This window comes from Centruroides sculpturatus, unplaced genomic scaffold, assembly GCF_000671375.1.
Source record: "Centruroides sculpturatus isolate CEXI.00-Female unplaced genomic scaffold, Cexi_2.0 scaffold30, whole genome shotgun sequence".
NCBI classification, from domain to species: Eukaryota; Metazoa; Arthropoda; class Arachnida; order Scorpiones; family Buthidae; genus Centruroides; species Centruroides sculpturatus.
The window spans coordinates 272472-297185 of record NW_019384755.1 but is presented as its reverse complement, the minus strand read 5'-3'; the positions used below and the strand labels follow the sequence as shown (position 1 = coordinate 297185).

The 24714-nt window shown below is 33.8% G+C and overlaps 2 protein-coding genes across 2 annotated transcripts in view; one reads left to right on the top strand and one right to left on the bottom strand.

Annotated features, from left to right (window-relative positions):
* Window positions 1-14982, bottom strand: part of LOC111628702 (1-phosphatidylinositol 3-phosphate 5-kinase-like) — a 22204-nt gene extending 7222 nt beyond the window's left edge. Inside the window, exons 1-5 of the mRNA XM_023372536.1 lie at window positions 14694-14982; window positions 10734-10880; window positions 5242-5528; window positions 4060-4249; window positions 1492-1729 (exon numbers count right to left, since the gene is read on the bottom strand). Coding sequence (XP_023228304.1) covers window positions 1492-1729; window positions 4060-4249; window positions 5242-5528; window positions 10734-10878 — 860 coding nt within the window. The 5' untranslated portion in view covers window positions 10879-10880; window positions 14694-14982. The remainder of the gene's footprint in view (window positions 1-1491; window positions 1730-4059; window positions 4250-5241; window positions 5529-10733; window positions 10881-14693) is intronic.
* LOC111628681 overlaps window positions 13788-24714 on the top strand; it is a 24330-nt gene continuing 13403 nt past the window's right edge. The window contains exon 1 of the mRNA XM_023372510.1: window positions 13788-14543. The gene's annotated coding sequence lies outside the window, so the exon portion shown is untranslated. The remainder of the gene's footprint in view (window positions 14544-24714) is intronic.

The following is a 24714-nucleotide window of genomic DNA, read 5'->3' as shown; positions in this document are numbered from 1 at the left end:
TATTGTAAATTTTTTTAAACAATACAGACATCTATAAAATAATGATCATAAAAGTTCAGTTAAACAAGTGAATTTCATATTAATTAATAGTGTGAAGTTTGACGCTGTTTATTTAAAATAGGGATTGTAAATTTACCGACTTTTTCATTTACCGGTAATTCGGTAAATGAAAATTAAAATACCGGTTTACCGGTAAGTTACCGGTAAATTTTTTTCTTGAAAAATAAAATTAAGGTAATAAAAAATATAAGTCATTATGATTTCCATTTCACATTTTTATTTCAAAGATATCAAATATAAAAAATATATAAATTAAAGTGTTATTCTAAACAAACTATAATAATATAAAAATAAGCAGAAATAAAATACAACAGAAATAATATATAGTACCTAATACCATTTTATTCATTACCATTTTTTAAAATTAACTTCTCAAGAAACTTAAATTATTTATAGTGTTATCTCCTAATTTTGATCTAATTTTTGTACAAAATAATCTAGATCCGGAGAATACCCTTTCTGATTTAACACTTGTTGGACAAATGGGTATTAAATTAAAATTAAACAAAAGCTATCTCACATAAAATTAATAATGAGGTATATTGTTGCTTACACTTACCTGTTTTTTTTTTTTCAACGTCCCTTTAGCCCCTTTAAATATCTATAAACACCATATTTTCTACATAGAAATTTCTAGTATGGATTTTTCATTTACCGAATTACCAAAAACTTACATTCGGTAAACTTACCGGTTAATTTCAAAAATTTACCGGTAAGTTTACCGAATGCTTTTTGTCAGTTTATCGGTTAACCGGAATACAATCCCTAATCTCAAACATGATCACAAGATCAGACACATACATATCTCTCATGCTTAGAAATGAGTTTCTTTTTTTTACCTCAATCACTCTTTCAAGCTTTTTCTGAGGTTTCGTAGCCTGAACACACTTCTTAGGACCATGGTAAATGCACAAGGGTGTTATTAAAAACAATACAAAAAAACAAGTAAAAAAGTTATGTGAAGATGCTTTTGGAACAAGAGCAGATGAACTGAGTGTGGCTGGGCTTGTTCAATATGTGTCCCAAACTCATATTAACAGATTTAGAAAAGTAATGAATTTACATTGTTTGTAGCTCAAAAATTATGTTTAGTAATTAGCCCAAAAAGTAGCAAGTAGCCAAAAATAAAAATTAACCCAATCTGCCAACACCGTAGCATCATGCATACCCAAACAGATATCATACACCATACAGTATGATCTTTGTTCATGTTCATGTTCCAAGAAAAGTTCAAATTTTGTGGCAAAATTTCTTCAAAAGTGTGTTTGGATTCCAAATTGTTGACCTTTGGGACAGTCAAGTTCCAATGTACCATTGTAGGAATCAGTTTTGAATTGAAAATTATTCTAATCTTATAGTAGTAATAAAATAAAATAAATTTGAATATACTATTTTAATTCAATAATTAAGAGCGATATTATAAAAATATACTTTGCTTTTGCAAGATCTTCTTCCCTAAAGCCCATAGAACTTTTTCTCCTCATAGAACTACTCCAAATAATATTATCAAAAGGTGTAGTTAATGCAGAATTTTCTTCTAATTGATTTAACTTCTGTTGTAAATCATCTTTAAGAGCTTTCACATCATTGGCTATGTCAGATCCTGCATCTAATGACTTAATGTACGAAAGAACAACTTTGCAACAATAAGTACATACACGCAGATCACCTACAAAATTTAAATATTTAGTTACTATATGTAAATAGTTTTAATTGTAAAAAATTTATAATTTATCACTCACTGTTTTATTCAAGAAAAAAAGACAATAATAAAAGAAAATACATTCAGTTATAATTATGATGAAATAGTCTATTAACAAAATGAATATTTTTTTGATTATGGAGAAAGATAAAATTAATTTATTGCAATTCAATTCTTCCTTAATGAGATTTATGCAAAATAAAGAATTCAACTAAGAATTATAATCACACCTGTTAATACAAAGCTGAAGGACTTAAAAATTGACACTTTGTATTACCAAGGTTTGTATTAAGCAGACTGTACAAAAAAATCAATGGTCACACCATAAAATTGCAAAAGCCAAATTTTTCACAGAATGCACTTTAGCACATTTTTCCTATTATGTTTGAAGACTTTTTTCCTGAGATGGAAATGTTCAAAAACTTTTTCAGACTAGGATTGGACAATATACTTTATTTTTTATTATATTCCAAATTGTTTCTCCTGTGCGATATTTTTCATAAAAAAAGCTCTTATCATTAGAAATAAACTCCAGAGTTTTATTACTCTAGGATATTTGTTAGCAATAAATTCCTGCAATCAAAAACTTTTGCATAGCTGTTGCTATTCGAAAACTTTTTTCCAGGGGTTGTACTGTAGTATGAAAATTTCTATAATTAGTAAACCCTGTAAATAAATGCATTAACTGCAAGAATGTTAATCAAAAACTATCTGTGCTTGTTAATATTATATGTATTATATGATGGTGTAAACAGAACACTTGGCTGGCATAACATATTATACTGGACCAAATATATGTCTTGTATGCTTAAATATATAAATAAATATATTAATGTTGTAGTTTATTTTTAACATTTTTAAAAATATTAAAACTTTAAAGTTAAAAAATTAATCAACTGTTGTTTTTACATCCATAACTGCATCAGAGACAAAGCAAATACTAAGGTAAATACCTTAGTATTGGCTTTGTAATAAATTTGAATAAATTAAATGTTACACATTAGATTTTTCAATATAGACAAACACTAGTAACAAAAATTATTTTAATGTCAATCGACAAGTTAAATCAAAAACTTGACTGCTTATATAAATTTATAATAAAGAGTCAAAAAGTTTATACTCTTGTGTAAAAAATTAATAAGAAAATGATGAAACTTGATGAAAACATTAATACTACTCTATATTCTCCATATTTGATATTCCATTTCCACCATTTATGCTTTATTTCCTGCAGAAAATTATTGTAAAACTCTTTGGATTGGACTGAAAGTCAATTTTTCCAATTTGGATGTCAACACTTCAGCACAGCTGAAGTACCAATGATGAAAAGTATTTTTTTTTTTTAAATGAGTAAAGAGAAAGAAATCACTTGGAGGTCAGATCAAATTATGGATGTCCTGATACCACAAAGGTATCAATACCGGTATCACAAGTAGTTTTAAAGTATTGATACCGGTATCAATCTTAAAGTATTGACATTGGGTATTGAAACTGGAAATCTTGCCCTCTGCCACTTCAGTTTGTGGCTTGATTTTGAAACATTTTGTGTAATTCAAACTTTTAAGTTTAACATAAATAATATGCTTATCTAGTTAGTTATTATTAAAACTGATTTCTAATATAAATTAAATGTTACAATACTATATCAGCTGATATGATATTTTAATAATTTTCATATTTTTCAAATAATTGGCAAATTATTTATAAATATTTATAATAAACTTTAAGCATATTGTGTATAGATTCTGAAAATGAAATCTGATGTAATTTATTGATTTTTGGTCATTAATATTTACTATATAAGCTTAACTTAATCAAAAATAGTGTAAGATTTGGTTTTGGTTTCAGCCAAAACTGACATTAAAACCTAAATCCGGTTTTGGTTATAGCTGCAAAATCCAATTTTGGTTGGATCTTACCTGTCTGTTAAAAATGTAATGATACTGGATTCAATACCTGAGAAAAAGTAAGTATTGAGTACAAAAAGTACTTGGTATCAAAGGAAAGTATTGGACATCCCTAGGTCAGATGAAGCAAAATTTCAAATCCATCCTTCCTGGAAAGTATGACAGCCTATTGCACTGAATACACAAGTGCTTTGTCATGAAAGAAATGGACTATTTTTTGCTATACCTTTTCTGCTTGATCTCATCATGTAATTTCAATAGAAGGTTCAAGTAATCATCCCCAGTAATTTTCTTATCATCATCTTCTGTATCATTTTTTGAACTTAAAATTTATATTTCTATTTTGATTTTAACTGCACAAGAATCAATTTAAACAAAAAAGTAATTTACCTGTATAGCCTAAAATTCTTCCAGGAATACCTTGATTACAACACGTTCTACAGAAAATTTGACCACATATTCGACAATGGTGGCGTCGACGAAATGTGGTAAATTTATCACCACATTCATAACATTCCTTACAGTTACTATCAGGCATCCAATATTGTTTAAAATCACTATCCTTATAGTCCTGTAATGTCTACAAATAATACATATAAATTTAAATAAAATCACAGAAATTAAACAAAAATGATAATAAATTTCAGCAACAATATAAAAACTTTTATTCTGCAAACTAATATTTAACATTTTATAAAGCTATAAGTATTTATATTTATATATACCAGGTGGTTATAAAATAACTAGCTCTATTTGGAGCTATCAGTAGATTGAAGCAATAACCCAAATAAAACCAAAAATGGTGCATTTACTACCTAAGAAGAGGGAAGCTGGATAAAACAAGAAAAACAAAGGTACAAAAATTAATGCTAGAGGACACTGTAAAGTTTGAAATGTAATGTTTAATACAAGAAGAAAGAATTAAAATTCAAAAACTGATAACAGATTATTATTGAATATCCAAGTTTTAAGCAATTGCATGTGCACTAGGACCAGTTTTCAAAGTCATTGATGACTTAACAATTGCACTGGCAATTTCTTCTGTTATTACAGTAAACAATCCAGTCTCCTCAAATTTTGTTACCATTCTTCTCAGTGCACACTATCAAAGGACCTTTTCCTTTATGCATTCCTTTCACATGCGTAAATTCACATAAAGCAGCTGCAGCATTTGAGCTGTTAACATACAGTATAATACCAGAAGTTTTAGAAGTAATGCATGATCTGGCAAACATATCGGCCTTGCTGCTTACAGACATGAAAGCTAGCTTCTTGATTTTGCTTTTCCAATGATGAATACAACAGCAATTGAAGAAAGTGGCCCACAGCACCCTCTAGAAGCAATTTTTGTAACTTTTTGTTTTTCTTGTTTCATTCTTCTTCCCTTTTCTTAAATAGTAAGAGTACCAATTTTGGTTTCATTTGGGTTATTCCTCCAAGCTACTGACAGCTCCAAGTAGAGATAGTTATGTTATAACCACCCGGTATATGGAAAATCCAGACTTTCTTTGAACCATAATTTTCTTATTTTTTATTAAATTGTTAATATTTTAAGTAAAATAAATAACTTACCGTATTTTTCCTATCTAAAATATTAGAAATTCGTTTTAAGACATTTGTCATACTTCTGTGGTACAGGATCTCTCTATCTCTCCCTTGATTTTCTTGATTATTAATTGAAGACAATATTTCATGTTTATTATCTAACTCAGTACAGGTTATCTCTGAACTTTCAAGTGGTAACTCTTCAATTGGATTTATAACAACTTTAGGTACTGATCCAGATTCCAATATTTGTTCTTGACAGACTTCTCTTTGTAGATTTACATTACATTCTTGACTGCAATTATCTTTAGTACCTACAAAATTATGAATATTATGATTATATATTTTAGTTTAAACAATTTTAATATTCAATTAAACAATTAATTGATTTAACAATTAACATTCAATTAAATATTAATTAATCCCGATATATACTTTATTATATATATGTATGTATTCTTTTTATTTGGATTAGTTAACGTTTGAAATTATTATTTAAACTAAAAAGGGTCTAAGTTTGTCTGGGTATTTACGACATAACCAGGTTCAATAGCAATCTGAAAAAATATTGCTGTTAGAAGTTTACAATACAACAAAAGATACAAATTTCTTAAATGAAAAGTAAATTAGCATCTTTTTCAGTGTAAACGTGTTTTAAGATTATACCCTGTTCCCAAAAACAACTCATAAATCTCAAACAGGGACAAGCTTTTCCATTATTTCTTAGGGTATGTTCTACATCGTGGCATCCAGCAACAGCAAGCGGAAAGAATCTTTGTTACGCACTTCCAACTTATGAATGACCTCTGTCCAGAGTGGACACATGTTGTTTATAAAATAGAAGCAAGACAATTTTGTCGAATGCTTGCGATGGAAAATATGACAAGCATTAAAATGGTAAATTTGAAAGGTAAATGTTATTGTTAACTAGATACACAACAGATATAAAGAATATTCATAGAATAAGTTAAAAAAAGTGTTTTATTTTTAAAACATTGCATTTACAAAATCAGAAATTATTAAATTATGTAAAAATTATTAATTAAAGTATATACAACATATTTACATAATTTATTTGTCATTCTGTTTCCATTCATCTACAAAATCAGCCATTTTCTTATTTGGAAGCACAAGCAGCAGAAGCAACGATCAAACTTGCTTGGTATCTACTTCCTGCACATGTGTGTAAAAGCTGAACTGATGGTTGCTGCATGATAAACATGGTTATGCTGGACACACACATTTGCTGGAACTAGTTTGTCTGCCCTGCTTGGAAGCGCATTTATGCCCACAGTTTCGATGATGCTACCATGTAGGACATACCCTTACAGTCAAAATTTGTATCTTGTTCCAACATAATCCAGTCATTCTACTTATATTTCTCAAACATTGAAATACTAAAAAAACACCAATTTACTTATCAACCAATAATTCTAAATGAAATAAACACTATTTGCCAATAGAAAAGGAACTAATACAAAATGGAGAATACCCAGAGCATGTATGAATTTCAGCCTCATCACTCTTATTCCTCTTATTAGAATGTTTTTCCTCACAAATATTAGTTAGCACTTATTGTATTATGTATTTCATTTTGTAAATGGAAAATAAATACAGTAGAGCGTCGATTATCTGAAAGTCAATCATCCGAAAGAATTCTAGTCGGCAAGTTTAAATTTTCGCCAGTGCTGTGGCGCTGCAATCTTTGGCTATGTCTTGGGCTACTCAAATATTTTACGTTTTTGATACTCAATTAACTTCTGAAGTATAATTTTTTATTGTTTTTATATTTTTCAATTATCCGAAACGTCAATTATCCGAAATCATTCCAGTCAGCAAATTTAAATTTTCGCCAGTGCTGTGGCGCTTCAATCTTTGGGTATGTCTTGGGCTACTCAAATATTTTACGTTTTTCATACTCAATTAACTTCTGAAGTATAATTTTTTATTGTTTTTATATTTTTCAATATATTTATTTTGTTCGTACAAAATAAAAAAATAATTTTTAACGATACAATATTTTTCGTTAGGCTTAACATCGACGAAAATTCAACGCAAAGCGACACGCAACGGAGAAAAATGTCAAGATGGGATAAATTAATATATNTCTGAAGTATAATTTTTTATTGTTTTTATATTTTTCAATATATTTATTTTGTTCGTACAAAATAAAAAAATAATTTTTAACGATACAATAGTCTTCGTTAGGCTTAACATTGACGAAAATTCAATGTGAAGCGACACGCAACGGAGAAAAATGTCAAGATGGGATAAATTAATATATTTTTCATACATAATCAGTTATCCGAAACATCGATCTTCTGAACAACCCCAGTCCCCAATTGATTCAGATAATCGACGCTCTACTGTATTGATAAAATCATAGTAAATTGTCATATATTGAGAACTTATTTATATACATTCATATAATCATTTACATACTTGTCTGAGACACACTACTGTGATCAAATAGTATCAAATAGTTCATTTAAACTATGTGAATGCAAGACGGTGCTGTTGTCATTTTTTTGTCATTTGGTATGACTTTCATCCATATCTAGCAGCAATCTGTATGTCATTGTCTGTTTTCGTTTGCAAATAAATGCTTGTTTTGTGTGTAAAGAATTTTTGCACCAGCAATTTTCAAAATGTCAAATGTAACTGAGCAAAGAACATGCATTAAATTTTGTTTCCTCAATGGAATTATTGCTACAAAATGTTGGGAATCTTACAAAATGCCTTTGGTATTTTGTAAGATACCACTCAAAGACTCTTGTTTTTGATAGAACACTAGTCTATCAAAAACAAGAATCTTTGAGTGGTACAAGACGCTTCAAGGAAGGCAGAGAATGTGACAAAGATGAACCACTCTCTCTTAGACCATCTACTTCAAGTGATCAACAATACATTGCTTGAGTCATGGTGCTCGATGATTGTTGTTTAACAATTGGGTACATCATTGAATATGTTCCAGTATAATTTGAATCTCGTGAAACAATTCTGAAAGATCATTTGGGCTTGCTGTGCATTGCTTCTTAAGTCATCATGGAAACATGGAATTTTTTTCCAAAAACATGTTCAAGTGGCTAAGGAAATGCTTTCTTGTGGCAAATCATTCTCAAAATGCATCATTATGAATTATGAAACATGGATCTATGCTTTTGACACCAAAACAGCTCAACAATCAAGTGAATGGCACTCAAAAGGTAAAGGAAAACCATAAAGACCACATAAAAGTCAGTCAAAAATCATGGTCATGTTAACTGTTTTCTTTGATTGTCATGGTGTTGTGCATCAGAAATTCTTTCTGACTGGCCAAACTATCAACAAAGATTATTATTTGAGCATTTTGTATCATTTATGTGAAGCAATTCGTAGAAAATGACCTGATTTGTGGCAAAAAACTCACGGATTTGGCACCACAAAAATGCATCTGCTTACAATGTTCTTTTGTTTGTGAAGTTTTGGCCAAAATTCAACAAATATGATTCCACAAGTTCTGTATTCACCTGACATTGAGTTGCTAGTTTTGTTGCTTAAAATTTTTACCTATCAATTTGAGATAAAGTCAGTTTACAGTAAAATGGTTACATTATTATACTTTACTTTGCACTTTATTATACAGTGGGTGATCGGTTAATGAACATAATCCGTTCCAAGACTTTGTTCACTATCCGAATTGTTCGTTAACCGATTATTGATTTACCATAGGTTTCTATGGGAATTTGATTAATTCGTTCTGGAGACCCCCAAAAAAATAAAAAAATATATACTTTCTTACTACGTTTATTCACATGTAATAATAAAAATACATATATACAGGGTCTTGCATTTTTATTAGTCATGTTTTTTCCATTTGTGGGGGTTAAAGAATCTGTCCAATGTCGATTGCTTTTCTGTCTTCTTTATGATTTTTCAGAATTAATTAATAGCATTGTAATTGTACAGATCCCTAGGCTTATTAACCTCAACTTGGTTCGGATGCCATTTTAAAACCGTTGTTCTGACTTCCTCCCACTTCTTCAAAAGATCTTTAATAGCAGATATCGGCATAAGTCTGCATTTTCTGAAGAAAACATAAAAGAATTGTTTCTGTCAGAAATATAAAAGGCCAGAATTACAAGGGAGAGTTTCAAAGTCCGGGGGAATACTATCCGATCAGTATATACTGGGTAGAACCGTCGTTGTCGACGTCTCCTGTGCTCCGAAAAGTTTCGAATTGTTGCCTGAGACAAAGGAAGACCAATTGGTATTCGTTATTTACGTCACTTCTTCTTGTGTTTGTTCAGTGAAGTGTTCGTTATCCAAACATGTGTTCATTGTCCGATCATAAAAATCTTTCGCGAAAGTGTTCGTTATCCGATTTGTTCATTATCCGATCTGTTTGTTAACCGATCACCCACTGTACTTTATATAATTTAAATCATTGGAATAACTCAAAAATAATAAAGTTTGAATATAACCAAGTTGAAATAAAACTCATACTTTTAATTTTAAGTAAATCAAAAAATTTGATTAAGTATAAATTCAGTTTATATAGCAGTAATATGCTGTCAAAAACTGGTTGGCTGGCAACATGATCAGTATATATGAGACTAGCAGAATTAGCATTAAAGTTCAGTTGATTCTATGTTAGTTAATATTATTGTATTGTACAACAGAGCTGTAATAATAAAGATTTATTAAAATCAATAAATAAAAAAGACACCTTGTGAATCAAGTGAGTGTTTAATACTTTAAAATATGAAATCATTGTAAATATTGTAGATAAAATACTAGACACAATAACAACATCATTAATATTTCATCAGTAAATGATTTATATATTTTCATACAAAAACTATGCTTGATACATGTTGAAACATGAACAAGGCATAACAGCTCAAATTTATATTAATCTGTCTCGTCACGTTCTAAATGGAATATATTTTCTATTATATATGCATTAATTATCCATGCTGCTGACCACCATTGATGTAATTATTTGAATAAATTACCATAACTTCCTGAATATAACCTGCTGATTAGGTGCATTTTAAAGTCAACTTGAAAACTGGTGCAGGCTATGCATTCTACAAGTTTATCAGATCATATGCTGGAAGTAGCAGTACTCAAGAAATCATGGTTTATAAAAGCTGCTTGAACAAATTTTTTTCATAATTATCAGCTGTCATGACAGTTTAAATAAGCAATTATATCAGAAATGCAAGAAAGTGAAGGATGTTTAATTCCAGGCTATCACTTAGAATTTTAAACATCCAACACTTGTATTTTCATGCAGAGAGAGACAGCCTAAGAATTCATTTTAGCTTGTTTGTCAGACAAATAGATAACCTGATAAATAATTTCAATTAAAAAATAATCAGATTAGCAGAAATACTTTATTCCATTATTGTCAACTGGGACTTATCATATTATTAGGACAATTACACCAGTGTGATTGTCCTAATAATACGATAAGTCCCAGTTGACAATAATAGAATATAAAGACATAAAAGCAATTAAATTAGCAGAAATACCTTTATTTCTTCTAAATAAATTTGACAAAGAAAACTGTGATCCTTGAGGTTTTACTTCAGAACTGAGTGGAGCAAATTCTGTCAATGATGTAGGTGATTCTAATTTTTTTGCATATAATGAAGACACTTCTTTGCTTTTCTGCATTACTGAAAGAAATATTTAAAATAAAGACAAAATCTTTCAACAGTCCAGCAAAACATTTTAATATCTTAAAAATGTTTTCAAATGCTTTAAGTGATCATCCTCAATTATCAAATATTTAAAATTAAATATAAACAACAGTATTTATAACATAGCAATAAAAAACAAATAACAATTTGCAATAAAAGTTTATAAAACTTGGCACCATCATTTTAAATAAATAAATGAAAAACTAGTAATTTCAGAAAAACAACTGTTATTAATCAAAAATAATTGAAAATATTCTTTTTGCTTAATAACAATTTATAAATTCATATTAAATTAATAAACAGTCTAAATTTTCACAGTGAATTATTAAAAAAATCAGAAATATTCAATGCTCATGGAATTTTTATGTATGCTGTTTTTTTTTTCAAGCTCCAATGGTCCATAAAAAAAAAAAAAGACAAGTGTAAATAACAAAATGAATTTATTACCAAAAGTTAGGTACAAACATGGTTACTTTTTGACACAATCACCGTGAAGATTGAGGCATTTGTCATATCTGTGAACGAGCTTTTCCATTCCCTTGTCATAGAATGTTGCTGTCAGTGAATTGAGATGGCCTTAACATTGTTTTGAAGATTATCATTAGTTCATTAGTCTCAAACTTCTGCCCTGCTAGCCACATTTTCAGTTCAGGAAAGAGTTGGAAGTCTTCACACGTTAAAAAGTTTTAAGCTGGGTGGAAGTCTGAAAGATGGACGTCTTCACCACTTTTAAATACCCAGCGTATAGCCCCAATTTAGCACTGAGCAACTTCCACCTCTTTCTAGAACAGGAAAAGTGGCTAGGAGGGCAGAAGTTCAAGACTAATGACAATCTTAAAAAAAAAAACGTTAGGGCCCATCTCAAATCATTGGTGGAAACATCCTATGACAAGGAGATGGAAAAGCTCATCCACAGATATGACAAATGCCTCAATCTTTATGGTGATTATGTCGAAAAGTAACCATGTTTGTAACTAACTTTTGGTAAAAAATTCATTTTGTTATTTACACTTGTCTTTTTTTAAGGCCCATCGAAGCTTGAAAAAAAAAACAAATTTAAAATTTAGAATTATAAATTGATTTAATACATTATAACTTTAATTATTATTATTATAACTGGAGAAAACAATAAACTTACATAATACATCCAGACTCCAGCACAAAATAAAATGTTTAAAGTATTGAACAAACGTTTTTAGTGATCTTAGGCCACCATCTTCAGGTTCTATAGTTCTATATGAGCTAGTGATATGTCTTGGGATAACATATAACTTTCTGAATCTCTGAAAAAAGGCCCTCCAAGCCTGAATAAGGGAGTTGCTGTCTTTATAGTTGATGGCCAATTCTTCCATGCTGCCTTGCCTTAAAAATTTGAATTTTTTCTCCAAATGCCATATGCTTTGTTAGTTGATTTGTGTATAGGTTTTACTTGGTCCAGATGTGTGTGGATGACTGTTCAATGCTTGTTCAACCACTGAAAATGTTTGTTCAACACTTTAAACATTTTATTTTGAGCTGGAGTTTGGATGTATTATGTAAGTTTGCTGATACATTATATCTTTTCTCACAATGTTTATATTTCTAATTCCAATAAACTGAATTTATTCATATGTTTAAATAATCAAGCATGCTTCCAGGTAAACTATTTTTTTTCAAAAGTAACAATTAAAACAGAACAATTCTGTTTTTTCATTTATTATAAAATATTAACTAAATGAGATGATGAAATTTTAAAAGAATTTAACACACTATAGTTTTGACTCCCATTCCATCAGTTTTTAAAAATAAATCATAATCATCTCATAAAATTACCTAATTTTAATCTCTTTTTCATAAAAAGGATTTCAAATGAAAATCAAATATTTATATTTTAACACATTAATATCAATGATATACACTAACATCATGAGAATTTTCCATACAAGACCAGTGATGAGCATACAGGTCATGTTCTGTTATTTGCTATTTTTTTATTTTTAGAAATATTTTAGATTACTAATGTTAATTTGAAAGCTCAATCATTATATGTTAATGTATTTCAAACCATAATTCTATTTTCCCAAAGCATTTTATTGTTATTATTATTTATAATGTACATATCTATTTATTTTATGGTATTATTTTAATATGTATATATAACTATAAAGCATTGACTATGAAGTTTTATATTACTATTTAAAAATATATATATATTAAATTAAAATATTTTATATTTTTTATCAGTAATATAAAACTTTATAGTCAAAACTTTCAAATGTCATATATACATTAACTTCTTTAATTCTATTCTATTATTTCCAAATATTTGGTAATATAAAATGTATTTAAATTTTACTATTTTTGTAATAGTTTATACATAATCACATTTTTATTTATATCCTATTCCAAGTATTGCACGAATTCATTCAATTTAATATACAAATAACTTTCAATTACGGTAGAAGTATATTTGTCGGACACCGATAATCCGGAACGTCCAATAATTTGGAATCCTCCAAAAAGTAACCAATAATCCATTTTTTTCAGAAAAGATAAAGCCTTTCCAGAAGACACCAGATAAAACTGTTTCATCAACATCTCAAGAATAGTTAAAAAGACATCAAACTCATATGTGGCATAATTTGATACACTATATTTAGTCTACATTGTATTATGCCAAATGAACGTTGTTTCACTAGAGCCAGTGCATAGATTTTTGCACTCGGTAACACACACAACTAGCATACTCTTTCCCATCTAAGTGAGCAGACCACCCAAAACTGGCATCTAGAGTTTGGATGTATTATGTAACTTAATTAATATGATCCTAATCTAATTAACAACATAAAACTTGATGTCTCGTACTCGGAGCACGAGTACGAGACATCAAGTTTTACGAGCACAATACGGCACACGACCCCACTGTCGTCGGACCAATTAAAAACAGTGCACGAGCAGACAGAAAGCACACGGCAGTACGCAACGGTAAGAAAACGCACGACGTCTGCAACGTTCAAACTGCACACGACTTATTAAGTTTTGCGAAAATAGAAAAAATATAGAAAAATGTCTGACGATCCAGAACCACTCCAATTCCCAAGGCAGCGGATCGACAAAGTTCCGCCTTAATCGAAAAACTACCACAAATAAAGTATAAAGACGGTAAATAAATAAATTAGTCTCTAATAATATACGCTAATTTATCCTTAATAGTTTGGCATAGTAATTTCACAAAATTCCAGTAAGGAGGAATGCCTCTCAAAATAATAGCGAAAACGGACAATAATTTTCCCAATTTACCAGGAACCCGTACCGTACTTTTTGCCACAACACCATACTTACTACATTCAAAAACCAGTGCACCTATATACCCGTAATAGTATCTTCACATTTAGACACACATATCTTAACAGTAAAACATAATAATCATTACAATATTAATTTGTAAGATTTCCTTTGCGGGTTGGACCCACTTCGAACAGTGCAATCTTACACCCCTCTTCACGAATTTCGTTGCATTATACAGCTGCGCTCAAGCTAATAGTCGAACGTAAATCTCGAATTTCCTCATTAAATCATTGGTTAGAACGGCTTACAAAACTGCCGGACATCGGAGAACATTCATTTATTTTCAGCCGGTTTCAAAACATTTAAATATCAGTAAACAATCCCAAATTACTTTCACTCGTTGTTAATTAGATTAGGATCATATTAATTAACTAATTAAATAATACCACGATTAATTACGAATGGGAATTTGACTTAATCAGTAATAAAACGACGAGAGAATAAGCGAAAGGCTTTACTGACCAGATGAAAATTGCAGTGGCAGTGGCCGAATTACCGCAAAAACATGTACTTTTCACTCAGCTGTTTATGTATATTTCACACACGAAATCTTCAATTCCGTCGATAAGTCACAAAACTGCATTTTACATTACTTAATTGACTTTAAGTAAATTTGTCTTAATCTAATTAAATTTCAGTTTGATAATTTCGAAGTTTACAAATATTAATCTACAGAAAAAACTAATAAATTATTCTCAAAAGTATTTAAAAATTTTCTATTTCCTATAACAAGTAAATACATCCGAGTAAAACAACGCCCTCTACTTTTTTTCTTTATATTCTTGCCAAGTTGATTAATATTAAATATTTTATAAGGAATCGCTCGTTGTGATTAAGTTTAATTAGTAAATAATTTTAATAATATTAAAAAAAAAAAGCTTTTATTGATCGTTTTTCCAGATTGGCCGAGGAGGACGGTAGAGTGATGATCGCTATAATCGCTATAATGTATTTACACTCGCGCGTGATTAAATTCTATGTTCGGTTATATTTACGTTATCCAGTTACGGAGTGGAAATGATAAGGCGTGAGGACAACCCTTTCTAAAACATCGTTAATTTAAAATACATTGTCTTCAAACGTAGCTATGTCGGTCTTCTATCTTATATGGACGAAATTTCCGAGATTTGAGGACTCGATACAAAACAAATTGAATGAGAGCATTAACTAGTAGAATGGCCAAGCGGTTAAAGTGACAGCTTATCCGGACGAGTCAAAAATCCCCAGAAATTTTTCGGGAGTGGTCCGACTGGTAATGTTGGCTCCTATCCCTCACCATCCGGACGCCCCATTATAGGCATGGCCGAATCCGCGCAATGAACTTGCTAAATGAGGCCCTCTTAATGCCCACAGGGTGGAAAGGGTTAATTAATTAAAAAAAAACTATTGCCGTGAGAATTTCCCATTTCGTTTTCAACTTCTGCAGTAGCAACGACTTCCGTTTTCAAATGTTAAATTCCTTTGTGAACCCGTCCTGGTTTCGCAGTGAAAGTTCCATTTCCTTCGTACCGCAAAATCATTTTCCTAAAATTTCTAATAGTCAGGGGCCCTTGATAAACATTTTAAGCGCCGAAATTCCGTAAGTATAGAGCAGGTATTGCTGTTTCATTAATAGAAGAGTATAACAAGTAACGCGTGATCAGACAGGTTCACTTGTATAATTCTGAAGAACAGTTTCGACTGCTTTTTTATAATCGAAATTCGTTAGAAAATGTACATTAAGGGACAGCAGCGCCAAATTTCGCCTTAGCGACTGAATTTTGATGTAAAATTTTTTCGCGAAACTTGAAATCGTATACTCGGGACATTAGTTTTGATTGAGATTTGCCCGATTCTTTTTTCTACGAAGGGCTTCGAACAATGCTCTTTAATTATAATCATCCTTAGGGCTCTTCCAGCGATGGGAAATACATTTGATTAAATATTGTGTTTCGGACAGGAGACTTGTCGCCGAGAAGACACCGGGAATTCGTTACGAGTCTTTGTCCCTCGCCGTCTCAAAGAGACCGAGAGATGTTAGGAAGACTTTTTTACCACATACCGTTTTATTCGGAGTCTTCGAATGGAGGATAGGTCGCAATGGAGGATACCAACAAGTTTTTCGACACCAAAAAGTTTGTTTAGTTACAGAAATGCTACTTAAGTTCTAGAAACTGCTGAATACAGCAATAAAATTAAGAAAAAAGATGTCTGGACGGAAGAATCCTTTTAAGACGTTTTCACGGAGTATGGATCAACCCATTATTATCCATCGTCTTTTATTTTTATTTTTTTCTTCGAGAAAACAATTGGGGCAACAGCTTCTTCTGCCTCCAGCATGCTGCTACTAGGAAAATTTCAATGACAACAAACAATTGGGAAGAGTAGGAGGCTGTCTGTCCGTCGCAAATCTTTCGACTGTCTACGTGAGTGAATCTCCTAAAGACTAGTCTACCGGCGACCGAGTCTACCGTGTGAAAGTACACTTGGATAAATTTCGTCCAAAAGCACAAACACGCTGCGACTATATTTTCATATCACACTTGTCTCTTTTGTCTATCCGTAGCAACGTCTGAAGCTTATTGGTTTGTGGTGACAGTACGTAACCACGAGCGAAAATATGTGAAAATAAAATTTTATTTAATCACATAAAAGAGTTAGATCTACATATTTCATTTTTGCTACACAGGAACTGACGTCTTTTTTAAATTTCTTATTTTATAAGCTTTAAACATGAGGAATAATACCGGTAATAGAAATAATAATGCAAATAATATATATATATATAAAGATAATGTANTATATATTATTTGCATTATTGCATTAAAGATATATATATATATATATCTTTCCGCCCTGTAGGCTCTAACAGAGTTTCTTTTAAGCAGGTCCATTACGGGTTCGCACCAGACCCATAATGGGGCCCGACGTATCCAAACGGACCACCCTCGGAAAATTCCTGGGGATTTTTCGAACCGTCCGGATTCGATCCCGGGTCTTCCCCAGAGCGACTTGACAGCTCGGCAATCCGGCCATCTATGTTAATGATACTGTACAATAATACAAAAAAAAAACTAAAATTGTGAAGGATCGAAGCTACATCCGAGTGTGCGTATACATTCGGAATCAAGATAACTCACCCAAGATAACTTTGATCGTTCAAATCTTGCATACAAACGAACTATAGCGATCTGATCATCTCTACCAGCGTATACAAACATCATCTAGAATTAACTGGATCGCGAGCAAACTAATACAAATGAAGGGTAGGATCGTTTGGGTCAGATAAAAAACATTACAGATGGCGACCTCCATGGTTAAAGTCAAGCCGATAGTTGACAGCAAAGAAATATGTTTAACTGTCGAAAATGAAAAGTATTTAAAACTTAATAAATGGTAACTAAAGGCATTATTAAAATATCCGACAAACAGATAAAAATAATAATAATAATAAGTACGTATTAAAAGACAGTTTTGTGAGATTGTACGATAAGAATGCATGGCGTGCACTCTCCCATTTTTCCACCAGTTTTATCCACTGAGTAAATACAATTCGATGCTACTTGTATACTTTCTTCTAACTAACACACATGATAGAAGCGATCTGATCAAAAACTGATTCAATCTTACAGATAGATCTATCTGAAACGAAAAATATATACACCTAGAGTAAATGAGGTACCTCTAGTATTTCATCCACTCGGCTATCGCCATACCGAGGAAACGTAAAACTTCCCAAATACATAAGCTATACGCTCAATTTTCAGAGGCCATTTCATGGAAACGCTTGAAAAGTGGGTTTTATTATTTGGACAAGGAGTCGTTTGTGTTTAAGGCTACGCGCTCATCAAGTTTCCTTTTCAGTCTGTGGTTGCCCATCGGTGGATAAAACTACTAAACATTGACAGCCGATCGTAGACAGAGTTTACGTTAAACGACGTTTAACAGTCGAACGGCGTATAGATATTGGCTGGCCGAACCGCGGTTTAAAATGCGTCAAAGACGACGATCGTCTATTTCTGAACGCCGTCTAAACGAACCTTGGCAAAACTTTGATCGCTGTTACTCCCCTCTCTCAGGAGTCGTTTAACCAATCGGGTCATTCGTTTATGATAGAAAAATGGTGACGAACAACGTGTTTAAATCATGCCGGAATTTTTCTGAAGAAGAAAAAAGTGTCCTGGTGGAAATTATAAAAAATTAACCTGCAGTTGAGGAGAAAGGTTACAACAATCGTATTGTAGGGATGGAAAAAAACCCGCATGGGAAATAATACAAAACGAATTTTCTTCCTCGTATCCTTGTCGGTCTGCTCGCAGCAAGACCATATTTTCATTCGTTAAAAAGACCTGATTCTTATTATAAACGTCTCTATTATTATACAAGAAACTTTTAAAATGTATTTAATTTTTAATGGAAGTTTGATAGATACCTGCACACCGTAGAGACGTGAACTCCGATAAGATCGTCAGCTACCCTCTGGAAGCTTCCGGTGGCATAAAATCTCAATGCCGTCAACAACTGTTGTTCGGTAGTTAATAGCAATCCTCTTCCACCTAGATGCTTAATTTCGTCGTCAATACGATTTAAAATACGAACAAATCCAGATTTTAAAAATTTATACCGAATTCTAAACTCCTCTTCGGAATAGATTTTTAAAGGATTATTCCAATCTCCTTATTACCTTCTCTCTCTTCGCAATTGTAGAGATTAATAATTTTCTTGATTCGTCCCATTTAGTTTACAATATTTATTAAATGAACGATACCCATTATAACAAACTTTGCCAGCAACAAATAAATATGGCGACTTCTACTCAAGTAAAATGGTGTCTAAACTTGCTATGGAGGGAGTCTAGAAAGTAGGACAAATAACTTGTTTCTAATCTCTGTCTAAACTGTGGCAAGTCAAAAACGCCGTCTCTACAATGAAATTTTTCAGAACAGCGGTCTACCCGATATCTAAACTGCCGTCGGGGTCTAAACGTTGTTTCTCTAATCGGCCCGGGGGTTAGTCGTGGTTCGCGCTCGATCAATGGGTTGCTCGCGTGGAATTGTTTGGATTTTCTTTACGTGCCAAACACGTAAATGAGAACCAGCTTCTATAGAAAGTTCTAACTTGGGCAGATCGCTCAAGTGCTAGGTTGCCTTACAGATCAATAAAATCAATCTATCTATCACAGTCACGTACTGTACTACTCGCGATAAACTCGCAGGTTCGATGTATTCGAACTCGAATCCTCACAGAAGTAGGTTGAGATCTTATCGCGCAACCGTCCACCAACGCTTCGAATGGAATCGTTTCCGATTTTATCTTCCAATATTACTTCATTTGTCTGCCTAAGTGTTTTCATCTCGGTCAACCCCCTTTCCCCGAATTGTTTTTTTTTTCTCCCAACATTTCTATTCGAATATAGCGGCATATTGTGGCTGTCCTAACTACCACCCTTCCTTTCGATCTAATCGAAATTCTCCTATTGCAAAATACGTCACACCTACTTCTGTTTTTGTCAAGAATCCTGCATACCTTTCAATGGTATTCTTCGTAGGCAGGGGAAGGAAATAAATCGCTTTCTTCGTGTCAGAGAGTTTTCGTAAAGCGGGTGAACCTGTAGCCTATTAAACAAGATTATTCGTTGTTTGTTCTATTTATTACTAATTTACCATTATGAACCCACTTCAGCAGTAGCGTAACCTGGGAGGCCCAGTATGTCCGGGTCCCTTACCTTTGTATATAAATAAATGAAGAAAAAGAATGAAATAAATACGGGAGAAAGATTTGACTACGACAAAAGCATGTATATACAACTATATCTAACAACCGAGAATTTACTCTTCACCCACAGTAACTAGTGACTACCTACATTCACAGTGGTACAGAAGTGAACGTAGGGTTACACATACTAATTATCTACTGCACTTCTTTACGGTAACTATAAAAAAGAGGGACAGAAATGTTCGAAATGCGTATTTAATAAAGTAGAACGTCATTTTTTTTCTAAGAACATTTCACATTACCTAAGAAATTTATGGCCATCTTTCGAGAACACACAGACACCCCATCCTTTCCAGTTTTCCTATTCTTTTCTATCGATCGCCTATTTATAATCTCCGACGGAGCTTTAATTCTTCTTGGTCGTTTGGTAGAAAGTGGCATTAGTTTTACTTGTGTAGAAGTAACGGCCGCAGTTCGTAAAACGAGGAAGTTGGACTTTTCCTCGACTCTCGATCCGTTTTTAATTTCGAGCGAAACGGAAAGACGTATTGGAAAGCCAATCTTTAAAATAACGTCAGTAGTGTCTTTACCTCCGACGGTCGGAGGTAAAGTGACGTCGAGGTCGGACCGGTAATTCCTCGCTCCGCCACTAGAGTGCGGAAGTGCCCGGGACGGCCCTCCGGGCTCGGTTGTGACCCGTCCGCGTTCGGAGGGTCGAATTAATCGTCGGCCAAAAAAGACGTACCGGATGCTTTCTACCTACTTTCGGTTTATTTTATCGGCTCTCGACTTTTTTTTCCGCGGCGGAGATTTTCCGCCTAAGCCGCGCTTCCGTTCCGACGCCCTTTTATATTCCGGAAGAACGGTTCCACCTTTTTTCCCTCCACTTTTCCGTACGGCCTTACCGGAAGGGGTCGCGGAGGTGGTTAAAGGGAGGTTTGGATGCCTCCCGGCGGCTCCCTCTTTAATTACGAGCTAATTCTTAGGGAGGACCGACGGTGGAGCCGGGTGGCCCCGGCTCTTTAGAGGTAAAATTCTCCGGATTTTCCGCCAATATGTGCCGAAGGTGCCCGGTTTTACGTCCGGGGCAGGGTGTCGGGTAGGAACAGACAGACTTTGGAATCGGAACTCCTTTAGTCGTCACCCGCGGGCCGGGGAGAAACGGTATAACAGGAGAAACGATCGGAACAGGAGTGAAAATGATCGGGAATAAACCAAATTCGAGTCGAGGAATGGGTGGGGAGCCCGGGCCACCCGTCGATGGAATGGCGGAGGGGGCGGTCCAGTAAAGCGCGGCCAAAGGATTCTGTACGGTAGGTTCCTATTTTATTTCGGATGGAGCCGAGGGTAAGAACGGAGGCGAAGAGAAAATTCCGTTCCGGACAAATACCCCCTTCTTTTAATATTTATCTTGTATACTAGTACTTTATCAATTAACAGAACTTATTACACTGGATTTATAAATGCAGAAACTTAGTCTTACAGATCAGTAATAATATTTTTTATTTAGTTGACAGATCAGAAAAAAAAAAATAATAATTTTTGATCTGTAAGACTAAATTTCTGCATCCATAAATCCAGTGTAATAAGTCCTGTTAATTGATAAAGTACTAGTATACAAGATAAATATTAAATTAAGATATAGGACACAAAGGCATAATTAAATACCGCCTTCCCTTTAAAACACGGTTTTCGTTTACAAAAGGAGGATATTACGGAACGACGAAACTCCTCTCGGGAGAAATAAAAAATGGGAAATGGGTAAAGAGACGGTCGACTCCTTTAATTACGGCAGTGACTGGAAATTCCATTACCTTCACGACGATTGGAAATGAGTCGGTCTCCCAGAAGCGGAAGAGAACAACGAGCCGGAGTATGTATGGCCCACCTTCCAAAGACAAAAACGCCAAAACGCGTGTGTGGAATGGCGGTGGGCCACCGACCAATTCTAAACGCCGTATTTTAACGGTACTGAGCGCCGAAAACTTTTTCTCTTCCCACTCCTCCGGCACTTTTCTCCTACTTCCGATTCTGTTAGTTAATTTTATCAAAACAAGTCTTTACCCAGAAATTCCGCCCGTTATCCGACCGACATCCGCATCCAGGGGAAGCTTCGGATAAATTCCGTGGAAAGGGTCCTGGGAGAATTTACTCCCTTTCTAATTTGTCGGAAGAATTAAGCGCCTTTCCTAATCCCCAGCCGCCGGTGGGACTTTTAAAGGGGCGGGGTTTTAAAAAGCCTTATTCTTCCCTAGTAGCGCGTTAAGTTTGGAAATACGGAGCGACGCGTTGCCGCGCGGCGGAATAAAAGAAAACCGGCGACAGCGAAATAAATAGTCGGCGCCTGGGTTCATTTTATTTAACTTTTAAATTCTTCCCCGGAGGGGGTTAAACCCCCGTTTCTCGCGGCTCGGTCCCGATCTTTTTACCCCGGATTCTCAAAGAATTTCTTTTTTACCCGGCGTTTGCGATTTATTAAGAGAATTTTCGGCGAGGACGTAACCCGCCGCGCCTGTAGGCCTACCGTTTCGTGGTCTCCCCCCCGCCCGGGAGGTTTTGGGCTCCGGTGCCGTCCGGACCAATGGCGACCGAGGGACCTAACGGCGGGAAACGGAACGGAATGAATCGGCGCGTGGCCCGTAGCGAGAAAGTCGTACTCGTCGCGTATATAACCGGTCGAGCGTCGGCCGGAACCCCGTTTGTAAGTCGACGGAGGCGAGATGCTTGTCGACGGGATTGTTTAAAGAGCTTTGGGATAATAGGTTAGGTCGACGTCGTCCGCATTCGTTCCGTGCCAAACGTTTATCCTCTTAACCGACCGCTCTCTCCGGAATAACCCTCCTCGCTACACTCGCCGGTAAGCACCATCCATCCTTTCTTTTTAATCTAATTTTTACCATTTTTCCCACCCCTCGTTTCGCTCCTTTTACTCCCTTCTACTCGGACTTCGTTAATTCCTACCCTCGCCCCTAATGGTATTGTTTTATTTTTTTGTTTCTAATCTCCCCCTTAAGGAATGGGGGTTCGAACCTCGTCCCTTTAAATTACCTTTTGACGCTTTGTCGTCGAATTTTTGCCCGAACGTAATTGCCCCCGACTTTTTAAAATCTTCCGATTCTCCGCGCAAACTTTTCTTCCATTCCGTCATTTTTCTTGCCCTCCCATCTCTTAAAACACCGCCTCACTTCCGCGGAAAATTTCGGACCATCACCCGCTCGGCTAATCCGAATTTTAATCGGAAAATCGGGCATTTGTCTGTCCCCGCAATTTCTCTACTCCCGCTTCTCCGTCTCTACCGCCTATTCGAACTTCCTCATTTGTTACTCCTGTTTTACAGAATCGTTTTCTATGGTTGTACGGAATTAAAACGAATTTATATATTTTACGCGTCGTACTACATATACAGTACAGTATATATGTATACTATACGTATATATGTACCGGTGTACTTGATGCCAACATCGTTTCTTGAAAAGAATGATTTCTTACGTGTAATTCGCGAGTGGAAGATTCAGACAATCGAAATATTACCTAGCTTAGATTTAATCGCCTATTAAGCTACTGAAGTTTTAATTTATAATTATAATAAGGAAACATTCGGAATACAGTACAAATGCTTCCGTAACTTGTTTACTTTTTTGGTCAGATATCAAAAAGGGGGTGTAAATTAATAACAAGTGAAGTAGTACTTAACGCGACTTCCGAATACTCCAATGAATCGGAATATGTTTTCCCCTTAAAAAAATATCCGAATAAGTTAATTTTAAAAACTTTCTTTTATATTCTACCTATCTTTACCGGTTGTATTTTACATTCTATAAGGTCTTATTTGTAAAACTAAGTATACTTCCGCTACTGGATGACGTAAGAAGTGAGGAAAAAAATAACAAATAGCCGATATTTACGTGTTTAACGTACTGTTTGTGGATTAATATAGGCTATATATAGTTAAAATAATTCTTAAAAATTGAATATTAATTTAAAAATATTAATAATACTCCTTTGTAACGAATTTTTCCTTATTATTGTCGCTTTTTATTTTAGGAAAGTCAGATATGTGGTGCGGAGAGAAAAGGAGAATTTATTTATTTCCCGTATTTATCCTATTGTGTAGTAGGGTAAGTCCAATTAAAGTAATAACGGATCTTTGCTTATATTTTGAAGGTTAATTTTTTAAGGAGGCGAATGTCGACTATAAATATCGATTTAAATTGCAAAATGAACTTAACGAGCCGGCAGTCCGACAATCCTAATCTAGTAGGTTAGAGGGACGGGCATCTGGTTGCCGATGCTCGAGGCCAGTGTGTTATGCTCGACAGGTCGACGACCCCGGCGATGTGACCGAAGAAACTTCTCCGGCAGTTAGCAAAAACTGTTTACTCCTAAGTGAGCCACTTTTCGTAAACAGGCGATTGACTATCGTTTATCCCGGTAACAAAAAAAAAATTATCATTTCCACTGCTTATTTTATATTACCGCCTTACCCGTATACCCGCCATTTTTAATGGAGTAATCGCACTATCGGAAGATCTAATTTGTTTCTAAATTGTAATTTTAATAACATTTTTTCTGCCAGAAAAATTTGTAATTTACAGTAGACAACCCCTATAACACTGTTGATAATTCCGTTTTATATGAATTCCGTGTTGTACGAGTCACTTAAATTTCACAAATATACGTGCCGGGCTGTGAACGGCTCACGTATTTGTAAAATCTAAGTGACTCGTACAACACGGAATTCATATAAAACGGAATTATCAACAGTGTTATAGGGGGGGGGTCTACTGTA